At 38.0% G+C, this 13,817-nt stretch overlaps 1 protein-coding gene across 7 annotated transcripts in view; it reads left to right on the top strand.

Moving 5' to 3' along the window:
• SH3TC1 (SH3 domain and tetratricopeptide repeats 1) overlaps window positions 1-9,148 on the top strand; it is a 31,880-nt gene extending 22,732 nt beyond the window's left edge. For 4 of the 7 annotated variants that reach the window (XM_054824912.1, XM_054824913.1, XM_054824915.1 and 1 more), the window contains 7 exons: window positions 379-2,067; window positions 2,755-2,935; window positions 4,515-4,665; window positions 6,725-6,847; window positions 7,123-7,273; window positions 8,160-8,356; window positions 8,584-9,148. In XM_054824912.1, the coding sequence (XP_054680887.1) occupies window positions 379-2,067; window positions 2,755-2,935; window positions 4,515-4,665; window positions 6,725-6,847; window positions 7,123-7,273; window positions 8,160-8,356; window positions 8,584-8,814 (2,723 nt within the window). In that variant the 3' untranslated portion in view covers window positions 8,815-9,148. Of the gene's footprint in view, window positions 1-378; window positions 2,068-2,754; window positions 2,936-4,514; window positions 4,666-6,724; window positions 6,848-7,122; window positions 7,274-8,159; window positions 8,357-8,583 lie in introns of those variants that run through there. The other 3 variants (XR_008577024.1, XR_008577025.1, XM_054824914.1) reach the window with 3 other exon arrangements.
• The last annotated feature ends 4,669 nt before the right edge of the window (window positions 9,149-13,817 follow it).

The following is a 13,817-nucleotide window of genomic DNA, read 5'->3' as shown; positions in this document are numbered from 1 at the left end:
ATACGCTCAGAGTATACTTTTTGAGATACGCTCAGATACAAACCAGTTTTTGGGTTGGACTTCAGCTGAATTACCGTTGGATCAGGCACAGGGCCTGGCTAGGCAAATGTGCTGATCAGCAACCTGCTTACATGTGGCAGGTCCTGTTTATCACCACACCTCCAGTCTCCCACACTTGTTCCTCCCTGATTCTTCCTGATCTCTCACTTTCCCCACCTTGGCTTGTCTCCTAGACATACTGTTAAGAAAGCGCAGTATGTTTACAGAATGTTTTCTTCACAGCATCTCCTACTGATAAATGTTTTTGTTGGTCTATCAAAGATCTTTGTGTGCATGCACACATGAAGTTGTGATCTGTAATTTATTTTTGAATTTCAGAAATTCCACATTCACATTCTCGCACAGGATCCATTAGCAAGAATGGCAAGATAGAGGAATTCCTGAAGAATTTCAAGAATTTGGAGGTCACTCAGGCAGAAGAGCCAACTATTGAAGGAAAGGATTCTGCTAGCTCTCCAAATACAGAAATCTTTCTTCCACCTGAAGGACCTTGCTTTCACATACATCAAGATGATGTTCCAGCATCTGACATCCTTGACTCATTGTTACTCTTCTTAAATAGGAAGGACTATGAGAAAAACTTCAGAAACCTGTATGATTTCTCTTATCCATTTATCAATAGCATGTTTTATGGGTTTTCAGAAGAAGAAGAACTGGTTAGCTTTTTTAGATTAGCAAGGGAAGCAGCAAAGAAAGCAGGTATGTCCTGGGCACTAGCAAGGCTGTGCTTTCTCTTAGGCAGGCTCAGTGTTAAAAAGCTGAAGTTTTCCCAAGCTCGGGTGTATTTTGAGGAAGCGTTGGGAGCAGTAGCTGGAGGGTTTAGTGATTTGTACTTTGTAATTGCTCTTTATACAAATCTCACAGTCATCTACTTGACACAGAAGAACAAAGAAAAATGTGCTCATGTTTTTGACAAGGCTACATCTCTTCTCATGGGAATTCCCAACTACATTTGCAGTGCTGACCTGGAGTCAGATATTCTAAAGTATGCTCTGAAGAGGACAATTTTAAGCCAGAACAAACATGCAGAGGCAAGGGCATGCTTTCTACTGGCAAAACATTACAGTGCGCGCAAACAGCATGAGGAGGCACTACCGTTCTTGGAAAGGTTTCAACTGTTACTTAATGACTTGGGTTTACAAAACAACTTATCTAACAACTGTTATTTCAAACTAGCAGAGTCCTACAATGAAAAGTGTTTGCCACACATTGTATTGAGCTGCATAAAGGTCACCTCTTCCCAGAGCTCCAGTACTTTAATGGATTCCTTGAAAAGGATTGATTTAGTCATCAAAAATGCTCCCAAGCTCTGTGGCCTGAGAAAACTCAGGCAAATACTCCCATCCCAAATTGCACCTTACCTCATACAAGCACTTTCCTCTGTGTTTACTAATGAGCAGCAAGGACTATGCAGTATTATCTATCTTAGCTTAGCAAAACTGTACAGCCACCACAAACGGTACGGAAAAGCCATTGTTTACATGATGAAAGCACTGGATGCTAATGTTTCTGCCAAGCCAGAGGAAACTATTAACTGTTTGGTTTCACTTGCTTGGTTATACATTCTTTACAGGCAATATGATGTGGCTTTAGCCATTTTAAATGCTGTTGTAGACTCTTCATGGAGCAGTCCTCAACAACTAGGCATCGCTTATAATATGCTTGCTATTGCCTTGAAAAGAACAAACAATACAAAAGAAGCTGCTGAGAGCTACTACAAAGCACTGCGTCTTTCAGAACAGACCAATGTGACCCACAACCAAGCTATAGCCCTGGCTAACTTTGGGGCACTCTGCCTGCATGCAGCAGCCAGCAAGCTGGCAGAACATTATTACATCAGGGCAGTGAAGCTATTCTCCAAACTTCCAAGTATGGACTGTGGCCTAGACTTTATCCAAGTCCTCCTTCAGCTAGGATGTTACTATGTTGGTGGAACTCAAAGAGAAAAAGGAAGGTTTTATTATGAATGGGCTTTTTTAGTTGCAATGGAGACAAGTCATCTGGAAAGTAAGTATATTTTTTCTCTCAAAGTTATGAAATGTACCCTGTTTGGGAATATTTGTTATATAGGTATGTTATAGTTGTTCCTTAAGCAAGACTTACATGCAGTTATGTGACAGCTGTTGAAGTGATTGAAGTCTTTGCTCTGGCCCATAATGGTAGAGAAATAAATAGATGTTGGCTTGCTCTTCTGGTCGTACTTAGGTTTGTCAGAAATGATAGAGAAAATGAAATGTTAAAAAAAAACCTTAAGTAATTTAATTAGTAAAAAGTCTAGAGATTTCTAAGTTCAATAATATTTACAACAGTTATGATATCATTGGTAGTACAAACAGCACCATACTTGAGTTTAAAGGTATGAAAACATTCAGTAATCTGGATTACTTTTGCATAAATTAGTTGTATTTAGAAGACCCATGCTTTATTTATTCTTGCTACCATGATCGAGGCAGCTTATACAGGTAAGGTGACTATTTTATCATTTTATTTTGGAAATCATGTTTGAAGTAACCTCTAGCCTTCGTTAATTTGGGGAATGAAGAAACTGGCAGTGGAATCTTCTTGTTATGACTTTCATATTGTTATTCATTGACTGCTGAATTTGTAAAACAGTAAGAATGAATTATTTTTAAAACTAATATAACTTTCATTTTAAAATAGATTCATTTTAGTATTTCCAATCTATTCTCCTAGGTCAACTACAAGCAATTAAACTGCTGTGTCAGTTCTACAGTACAGTTGTTCCCAATGAGGCTCAGTGTGTCATCTACAATGAATATCAACTATCTTTAGCTAGAAAGATGTCCAACAAAGTTCTGGAGGGACAAATTTTGGAAACCATTAGTCAGCTCTATTTGTCTTTAGGAACAGAAAGGTAAGACATGCTGAATGATTTCGCTGTTATTCAGATTGTAACTTTTGTCATGCTAAAGGATCTCAATTTTTTGCAACAGCCGAATATAACTGATTTTTTCATTCTGCTTTGCCAATACACTTTATTAGAATTGAAGAGTCCAGAATTCTCTTGTGGTTTTTTAAGTAACTATCATTTCTCAAGGGAGACAAGCTGTTCAGCAGGGATTAGCTCTACTTCAAGAGCCAAATTATTTTTAAAATCTATGTAAATAAATTTAAAAAGTATTATGTGTTATGGAACTCTTGATGACTGCTATACCTCTAAGATTACTGCTGGCAGGTGACTTGTTTGAGATGGTAGATTTTTACAAGACAATTTTTCCATTTGAAACAAAATGGCATATTCCAAACAGGCCAGACATCAAATTGTCTCTCTGTAAGTGCTTCTCTTTGAGGAAATGTTTTTTTCAAAACTTACATAAACACAAAGACTGTGCAAAACTGCATAGTGTCAGTCTCAGCAGTTTCTATACTGCTCTTATTTTCGGAATACCAATTTTTTGCTTTATTGAAAAAACAGACTGCACAGGTTAATTTATAGTAACTAACAGGTGCTGGGGAAACTTACTTTAAAAATTGTCCAGAGAAACCTGTGGGTTTTTTAAGGCAGCTTTGTCTGATTTTTTTCTTACTATATCTCACTTCAGGGAGTCACTTTAGATTCAGGTATTTTCCAGCATACCTAAGTATGGAAAAAATATCCTCAGTTTTGGAAAGAGAGTAGATGCTTATTTTAGTTTTAAGTGGCCGCAGTCCAAGGATCTAACTTTCCGAATGTCTCACCTAATTTATTTTGCTTTGTTCACTGCTGTTTAATGATATAGCTGGTGAAAATCCTTCAGAGAGGCTGACAAAGGAGTTATTGGTTAAGATTTCAAACTACCTGGAATTTATAGGATTTAAGTAGCTGGAGAAGCTGCTGCTTTGTGTGCATGTCGTACATGGAATTGATGTATCCTAGGAACCTCCTAATGAAATGTGTGATGACTTCTGAGAGCACAGTGCCCTCACACTTAAAGAAAATTGCACTGCCCAGTGATCTGATAATTTAGGTGCTTCTAGAACTAATCCTGTCTTGATTTTCTGCAAATGCTGATTAGTTTGAATTGTGGTTAAGTCTGAGGCCTAGATGATATTTAGAAAAATTTACAGACACAATTTCTTTCTGAGGCTTGTAGGAAAAAGCTATAAATGATAATCATTAAAGACAATGATAAAGAGCTAAAGATGAAGAAAGATTTTTTTTTTCCCCACCTATCACTAGCATGAAGTGTCAGTGAAGGACACACCTAAAATAAACTATCCTGAAATAACATAATGTGATAACAATCTAACAGGAAACAGATTGAACTAAAAAAGGAAGAGGAAGAAGACCAAATTTGCTAGTTACTAATGGAATATAGCTGAGAAATTATAATTGTGCATTAAATAGAGGAAACATTGTTTTTTGCATTAACATAAAGCTTTTTTCGTTATGAAGAAAAACAATCCCAATTCTGAGGAGCCCCTCTGTAATTAGCAGTTTTCCCCTGTTTCAGGGCTTACAGATCAGCGCTGGAATACACCAAAAGAAGCCTTGGGATATTTATAGATCTCCAGAAAAAAGAGAAAGAGGCCTATGCTTGGCTACGTGCAGGAAAGATATATTATGTTCTGAGGCAGAATGAGCTTGTGGATCTTTATATTCAGGTATGTTGTTAACACTTACAGGCACGCACATGTTGTTAATGTGGTGCAGGTGGCATGGTAAGAGTAATTCAATATAATGATCCCAGAGATTTTGCTAACTGATGTTCTGAACATATAGCAACACCATTCATGTAATGTTTAACAGCTGAAAGTCTCAGCAATTTCCAGTGGTGCTCCATTTTAATTTGTTGCTTGACTCTGGAAAGATTTTGGGCAGTGACCTTTCCTAGCGCCTACTCCATTGTAAACTCTGTGTATTTCTTCATCTACCAGCTCTACAGCACCACAGCAATCAAACCATGTATGCGTGCTACATGCTGGTGGATAATGGCTAATAAGCATCTTGGCATACCGGCTTATGGGCTAGTTCCCCGGGAAAACGAAGAGTAGCTTTTTCAGGAAGCATTTCCAAAGCATCAAAAGCTTTCCTTCTCTGGCTGTGCCTAGCCCAGCACCAAGCCAGCTGGAGCTGCTGCCGCCTTTGCAACAGTGAGACAGGAGGCATGTGGCTCGTGCACCTCGGACCCTCTGCAACCAACTGGGACCTGGTGCTGCTTCTACTGCTGTGCTATAACGCAGGCTGAAAGATGACCTCAAACAGGGATCTAGACCTTGTGGCTGCTGAAACTGGGTGATCTGAAGTCTTTCTCAGAGCTGCACTGCAGCCCAGATCTGACTCTGTCTATATGGCTTCTAGCCATTCACTGAAGTGTTTGGGGAGTTAGTTTCTACTGCCTTGTAGTGCAGGATGTATACAGAACCTGATATAGTAAGATCTGAGTCTTGGCTGGTACCAAAACATGATCTCTAAATAAATAACTACACATCTGTTGTTAAGATGTTTTGAAAAAAAGTCTACAAAGAAGCAGGAAAACATAGGAAACACATTCATGTTTTAAATATACTCAGACTCAATATGTGCAGCTACTTTAATGATTTTTTTTTCCTCTCAATTAAGTTAGATTTTTGAATACTTACCAGGAAAACTGAATAAATGTGCTTATAGGAAGAGTGTCATAGGCCTGTTATTTCTTTTTCTTTTACTAAATGATTTTAGCTGATAGCCCCCAAGTCAGTTACCTAGTGGCACAAAAGCCAAATCAGCATGTGGAATGATTTTCTCTATCTGCTTTATTTCCTCCAAGAGGAGGAGTGAGTCAGGGACATGCATGTGTGTTTCCATACTGTGCACGTATGGAACCTGGTATTTAGAGCAGAGTCAATGCCTCTCCATAAGGAAAGTTTCAAAGCAGGAATCTGCCCACTAAAATGCCCACTAAAATGTTGACCGCTATGCCATCACATCTAACTTGCATGTAAAACAACTTCCAAAACTGTGATGCAAGAGTCCTTAGGTGCTGAAGCCAAAAGAGGCTGAAAAAGGATTGCTACCTTTGTGCTCAAGGAGAGAGTTGGACTTGTATTAATTGAATGCAACTTGAAATCCAAAGATTCCAAAACCAAAGCAAGATTCTTTGACTTGCTTCACGTGTGAATCCCCTTTCTCATTACTACTTATCCTATCAGTAACTGAGTATCCTGGTATCCTTGCTTTGGGGAGGATGCATGCTGCCTTTCATGAAGTCCTTTTTGCAAACACGGCATATATTTATTTCAGAATAACAAGATAGTGGAACTGCATTTATTTACAGAATTCACAGGCGTTTAAATCTGCACTGCTAGCAATGTGTAACTTGTAATTACAATTTGTTTCTCTAAGTGCAATTTAATTCAAATTTAATGTTGCAGCTATCAGATGCACTACTGTATGCGTGCCGTGTGCTGACAAAGGTAGCAAGGTACTATTGCCAGAAAAAGGGAGACCATAACACTACATGCCTTCCTACATGTAGAAGGACTACATGTCCCTTCTTCAGCATCTGCAACTGGCCTGCTCAAAACCAGGGTACCAAAAAGACAGAGCACGGTCTCACATAGCCTTTTCTGTCTTATAATGAGAGGCCTTAACAAGATCTTTTTTCAGTTGCTAATGTTTATGATTTTTTTTTTACCAAGTAGTAACCGAGTTTTTCTTTCTTTCCCCATTACCTGTTTTCAGGTTGCTCAGGATGCTGCTCTTTACACGGGAGATCCAAATTTAGGAATGGAATTATTTGAAGCTGCCGGAGACATATTTTTCAATGGTACTTGGGAAAAGGAGAAAGCATTGACTTTCTACAGGGTTTGTGCAGTTTTTCTACTGCATTGATAGTTATGTACCCTCCCATCACAGCAGGTGTTCAACAAATGCTGAACCAAAAGCTGATCCCCTCAGTTTATAACCTATTGCAGCTGAATACTTTGTCATGGTGTTAATAGATTTCACCTGTTGCAACTCCTGGGTGTAAGATATGCCTTATGCAAAGAGCAAAATAAAACCAGAAATTGCCTGACATAACAGAAATGGAAGCCTGTCTTGGGGTTCAGCAGTACTAAAGCTGTTTTTATGCATTTCAGGACAGGGCTCTTCCACTTGCTGTTAAGACTGGCAACAAAACCACTGAACTCAGATTATGCAATAAACTGGTGGAATTACTGGTGAATCTGAAGATTTATGAGGAAAGTCTGGAATACGCAAGAGCATCTCTTATACTCAGTGTAAGTTTAGGTAAGACCAATTTCAATTACAGCTGAATATTACTTATATCTCCAAAATAAGGCAGAACTTTAAAAAGCTTTCTTCCTTTGAATTCAGTTAGATTTCTTGCCAGGATTTCATAATACTACCATTGCTATTTTTGCTTCTATTCAAGAATGAACAACTTTATTGCTCTCTCTTCTAAATCCAAGCTCATATGGAAAACCTTTGGTAGAGCACAGAATTAAAGCTGGGATTCCAAGTCCCAATTCAGTGTTCTTCTCACAGCTAAGCTATAATACTAATGAATAATATTGTCCCAAGAGGTTTTGAGTGTCATATTTCTTTCAGATTTACTCATAGCCTTACTGGTAAACTGACCTAGGAAAAAGTAGTCAAAAATGCTAGAGCTAGTTTCCAAAATTACTACTCTTTGAATTTGAGAGCTGTTCAACTCATTAAGAACCCTCTCATCCCTCCATACATGCACAGATAAGTAATTTTGATCAGTCTGAAAATGATCTTTTTGTCATAACTTCTGAGGTAAAGTATGTACTGGGAGGGGCAAGGGAGTCTTTATACCCATTAGCTACTATACTTTAAAAATAATCTATTTGTGTTCTTTGTAAGTATGCACAGGGTGTGTGTATCTATACATGATATGAATGTAGTTATTTCTTAAGAAAGTCCCAGACACTGTCAAATCTTACTGCAAAATTCAGGAATTCTGTGGGATTTTTCTTAAAGGGCATGTTTCGTCCATGTATCTCTTGAGCAAAATTTCCTTTATTCAATAAAAGATCAGCAAGTACCATATAGAAATAAAACAAAAAATAGCATAGATGTATTTTGGCTTGAGACAATTTGACTACTTTGTCTCTTTGGTTTTATCCTGACTCATACATTATCTCATTAGGAAATCGGCTAAATGAACGAATAGCTTACCATCGGCTGGCTGCCATCCATCATCATTTGGGTCACTGTGAACTAGCTGAACACTTTTATTTAAAGGCCTTGTCCCTCTGTTCCTCTCCTCTGGAGTTTGAGGAGGAAACGCTGTATTACGTCAAGGTGTACTTGATCTTAGGAGACATTATATTCTATGACCTTAAGGTAAGAAATACCAAAAACTGCTGCAGAAAGTTGTTATACTGAGTAATGTTTCACAACATCAGGTTTCACCACATTGTGGTTTTACGCATTTAGAATGTAAATAATGAAGTGGGAAAACCTACTGAAGTTCAGAATCTGTATTATTCTTGCTTGATACCTAATAAACTGAGTTTGAATGTCCTCTTACACCAGTTGTACTATAGAGGGTACTATCTCTCTCATTTCAGGATCCCTTTGATGCAGCAGGCTATTATCAATTAGCACTTGCTGCTGCCATGGACCTGGGCAATAAAAAAGCTCAACTGAAGATTTACACAAGACTTGCAATCATCTACCATAACTTCCTTGTGGATCGGGAAATGTCTCTCTTCTTCTATCAAAAAGCAAGGACCTTTGCAACAGAGCTGAATGTTAGGAGAATAAATCTAGCTCCTGATCAGTGTTACAAGAGTTCATAAGCATCTTTGGAAAATGCAGTCTACTACAGAAGTACCTAGAGAAATATTGCACTGGCTTTGTAGGAGGATACAAAAAGCATTCAATGTCTCATTATGTAAGCTGGAGCTCAGCGTCCCAGACTAAATTACCACTTTATATGATAGTGAACTACATTTTATTGTCTCACAAGATATACAGTCTTGTACTTGTTTAAGTCTCAGCCTGTGAAATAAAACCAAAACCCAACAGTCTTTTTAAACTAAATTATTCTTTGTTATCTGTTTCTGCCTAGCTGGATAATGGAAAAAGATCAATGCATAGATGCAATGAAAAAATATTTAATAAAGTGTTATAGAGAAGAAATACTCTGTACAAATTGTGGCTTTCTTTGTGTGGCCTATTTCTTGTATGACCTAGCTCATCAAGTATTTACTTGATGTCATATAAATACTTGCACAAGCATGGTAGGTGGGATATTTGAGAATTGGCTTGAGCCAGTTCCCCAGACATCACCCCCCATTTCCTATCAAATTCACTGACTGCAGTACTTGCAGGCAGTAGTTAAGATTATCTTCTAATTCCTGAAAACACCTATGTACATGTTATAATAACTAGCTTGTTTCCAGAACTGAAGTCTCTACTAATATAAGTTGCAGTTTTGTGGATTTCAGTGGTCATGTGAAGGCTTGCTTTTCAAAGACAAATTATCTGTTTTTTTAACTGACCTTTTTCAGAACTGACAATATTGTCTGCAATGACTTATTACAGCATTTCCTACTGCCTTACATATTAACTACACTATGTTCAGAGAAATGTACTATTTTGCTCTAGTTGCAAAATTCTAGATAGTTAATTTTGATAGTTCTAAATCTTTGTGCCTCAAAAGATTTTCATATCAAAGCTATGGTAGAAAAGATATATTAGATCATTTTGAGATGTATATTTTGAGAAGGAATGTTAATGTTTTAAAGTCTGATAATCTTGCAATTAAATATTCAGTATTCAGGTACATTTTGAAATGATGCCTTTTCTCTAAAAAAATCCATACAGAAACTGCTAGTTTATTTTTAAGAGACACTACAAAGGATGGAGGTGTCTTTGGAAAATGCATACACAGTCTCAGAAACCAGCTAGGGGTTGTTGGCTACATATTGTATTTTATTTGCTTATACTGCCAAAGCTGGTGCAACTCCCCCCCACCCTTTTTTCTTCTGGTCTGTGTACTATGTACTCTCATTGCTTTGGTTCTTTGCCTAAGAATCTTTCTTTTCCTAAAATCTGTCACTCACAGCATACTCTAACACTTTTACCATATATATATTCAGGTATCTGACTTTTGTTGTCTTTTTGACCTTGTGAATTAATTTTTTATTTTTTTTACTTCCTCCCTAGAGGGAGAGAGGATACTTATATATATCAAGATAGGCTGACACTTAGGATGCTCTCCAGGGAGGTGGGAAGTGCATCTTTAGCCGATATGCTAAAGAGAACTTCAGTGCTTCTGTGTTTTCAGTTTCATGCTGAGGAGATGGCTGAAAATAACAAACATGACAGTGCCTTGCTTGTAAATATGCAGCATCATTAAATAATCTCAGCATTTTGCTTTTAAAAAATAAAAAATCCTTATGTTGGATAGTGAATCAGACCTTTAATGTCTTGATTGTAGAATGTGTGTACTGCTCAAAGCAATTCTGTGCACAATTTTTTTTTTTGGGGGGGGGACACTCACAATTGGAGTGGGACTAAGCATTAAAGTTGAAAGTTTTTCTGTTCAGGTGCCTTAGGAACTTACCTTGAAGACTGAGATTCAGACTGGTGTCATATTGTCCCACTAAGCATGGGAAATTAATTATCCCATATCTTCTTCCTTGACTTGACCTGAAAACTCACCAAAAGTCCTACATGATCTCTGCAGAGCTGGGAAAATTGTGGATGTTGCTCTCTATTCATTATCTTGCTTTTCAGTGCTTGGCAGTCTATTTTCCATTTCATTTGGCTTTCAGACTAGGTAATTTTATAACCTCTCTCTGCTTCTGATTGCTGTAATCTCAGACAGTCTCTGTATTCTGGGAAAGGAAGCTGCACTTCCTAATCTGGAATTCAAATTGCTGATAAGACTTATCTTCTTTCTTGCATTGCTACTTCATCTTGTTGCCCTGATTCCACAGAATTTTTGCTTTCATAGCAATCCAATCCTTTATTATTAATTCACCCTTTAATGTTAAATTGTGCTGCAGCAGTGTCATAGCACATTGAATTTCTTGGGCATTCCCTTGAATGTACAAAAATGCATCTGGCTTTTGAAAAGGCAGTACCTGAATTCTCTCTCCTTGCTCTGATGACACAGGAATTCTGTATTTTCCTACTCAGTGTGGTTAAAGTGAATCATAGGCATGGGATTTGAAAGAACTGCATTCCTATTAAGTACATAAATGGCATTTTAAGTTTTTAAAAACTGTTTCAAGACCTGTTAGACCTTTAAATACATCTTTTTCTCCAGGAAGCACATCATCATTTTATGATTCTACAATAACAAATGCAATGCATTTAGACAGCAAGCTTACAAATTCTGGGAGGAACTGAAACTGGGCTAAAGGATTGTACTGTTAAGTTCTGTTCCCTTTGATCAGGACTGGTAGGATTCATCTTCCCCTCAGGAGACCCCTGTTAGATGGCCCTACTCTCTTTAGCATCAGGGAATGGTCAACTGTCTTACAATGTAGAATTCTATAGATAGGAGAGATGAATGTTACCTGGTGTGTTTCCTGGTGCAAGTCTTTATAAATGAAACTCTGATTATTTGGGATATTATAAAACTCTGTTTTCCCATAGCTGTTATGTAAATGATCAATTTTGGCTAGATAACTGGTAGAACATTCTTCTAGTTTAATGAAGCAAAAAGGCAGAACAGGATGGAGTCTAGATGCCTCCTAGATAGGGTATAGAAACCATACCTCTGCAGAGTCCATTTGTTAGCAAAGACAGTGAGGGATGGGATGTTTGAATGATAAATGGAAAAAAAAAAAAAATGTAGGAAGCAGATGCACATTCAGAAGACTTCTACCCAGAACTAGTGCTATAGCTAGTCAGTAGCAAAAGTTTGATACTCTTAATGAGCCGCAAAAACCCTGCTGAGCTGTTAAAAGCTCTGCAGGCACTGACACACTGTAGCTATTTCTGCTTGATTTGAAATAACAAGGTTCTGCTTCCAGGAAGGCACAAATTGGTGCCTGTGAGCAATGACATATCTAGAACCTTGTCAGATCTAGAGCCAGATACCTGTGGTGGTTTCTCATCCAGGAATGACGTATGTTGCCAGGTGTCATCCCTTCATTTTTAAAAATGGGATTACAGGGAAGGGAATGGTAATGATGCTATCATGATATGGAATACATAATTACTGGAGTGACCTCAACCACTGTGCTTTCCTCAGCCTGTAGAAGCTCACATTTCCAACAAAGCAAATACAGAGTATCCTACTCAGTAGGTGAGAAGCATGTCCTTTCCATCTCTCCTGGTTAGATAAAAAGGCACACCAAGCTCTGCACGCTCTCTGGGCGTGTGTAAAAGGGAGTGCAGCCCTGTCATCTCATGGCTAAGGAACTGACTTCGGAGTAAAGGAAGGGTGGGTTCCATCACCCATGCTCTGAAAGACTTGCATTAAGCACCTCTGCATAAAGTACAATTTCTGGAGTGGAAACTGGCACTCAGGACTCCTGGTCGTTGGGTATCCGTTGCTCTCTTTTTACTAGAGAAAGAACTCTACTGGTTTTTCATGTCCTCATTTTTGCAACTTTGGCCTCCTCAGGGAAGTTAAGTCTGCTTCATGTTTTTACTTTCAGGGCCTAATCCATTCAATTTTAACTTTTTTTTTTGCAGAAACAAGCTACAGAGTTTGCCAGCCAAAAGAGTCTCTAGCCACGCGGTGGCACTCTCTAGCTTTGCATCAGTGATCTCCAGCCCAGAAGGTTAAGGAAGGAATTCAGAAACCTGTAGAAGTAGCACACTGTTCTTTCATTACCCTTCCTTTCCAACTAAAATCTAACACCCCTTTAAAAAAACCCCAAAAGCAGCTCAAAAAATCTTTCCAAAAATGATGACCAGGATCCTAGCTAGGGCTTCAAGTCCCTTTACCAGGAGAAGACAAACATAGATCTTCCCCAGACAAGCATCTGGGTGCTCTGTTGCAAAGGAAATATGCTCCAAGAAAGCAACAGAACACTTGCAGGGAGCAAAAAGCATTGAAGATAATAACTCTAAGCTACTTTGAAATGCTTAAAGTTCTGACAACTGACTTGTCCACAGTCCACCTAGAGAAAGTTGGCTGCTCTGAGGTAGTACCCAGCTTTATTTGGTACAGGAAAACTGGAATGCAAATAGAGAGTACTGTGGTAGAGAAGAAACCTAGTAATGAAGTTAGAAGCAGGCATATGCTGAGAATTGTTGGTGTTAGTTTAAAATGGTCAACTTTTGACAGCTACTTGTTTTGTCAGGAAAAACGCCGTATGAATTGCTTTGTATGAGCCTGGTGCTATAGTATTCTAGGCAGTGGCATTCAAAATACATAACCTACAGAGCAAACCACTTTTTCTGAAAATGTAGTAAAGATATTAGCAGAGTTAGTAGCTATTTTCCCACTTAATATAAAATGTCTGCCTGGTGTTATTGTCTGCTGATGTGCTAAGATGTTCCTCTAAATATTTTGCTTCTAATGATTTTCTGCCTTCATTTTGCCATTCCAGATAATGAAAAGAAGAAACAAAATGTTTCATTTCCCAGAATATTTATCTTTATCTGGCACTTTAATCACTGAGTGGCAGGTTAAATAGCCTGTACAGTACACTGACATACTAAATGGATTGTATCTTTGCATGAAAAGGCAAACTAAACAAGATTATTCTGATTTACAATATCATAAAATTTACATGTAATTTAAATGCTGAATTACTTTATAGAGAGCTATGTGCTGGGAAACTTGAAAATTTTCAGCAGGTGTTTTTCCTGATGTAGCAGATGTACAAAA

The sequence above is a fragment of the Grus americana genome, chromosome 4 (assembly GCF_028858705.1).
Source record: "Grus americana isolate bGruAme1 chromosome 4, bGruAme1.mat, whole genome shotgun sequence".
NCBI lineage: Eukaryota > Metazoa > Chordata > Aves > Gruiformes > Gruidae > Grus > Grus americana.
This window is presented reverse-complemented; position numbering and strand designations above follow the sequence as displayed.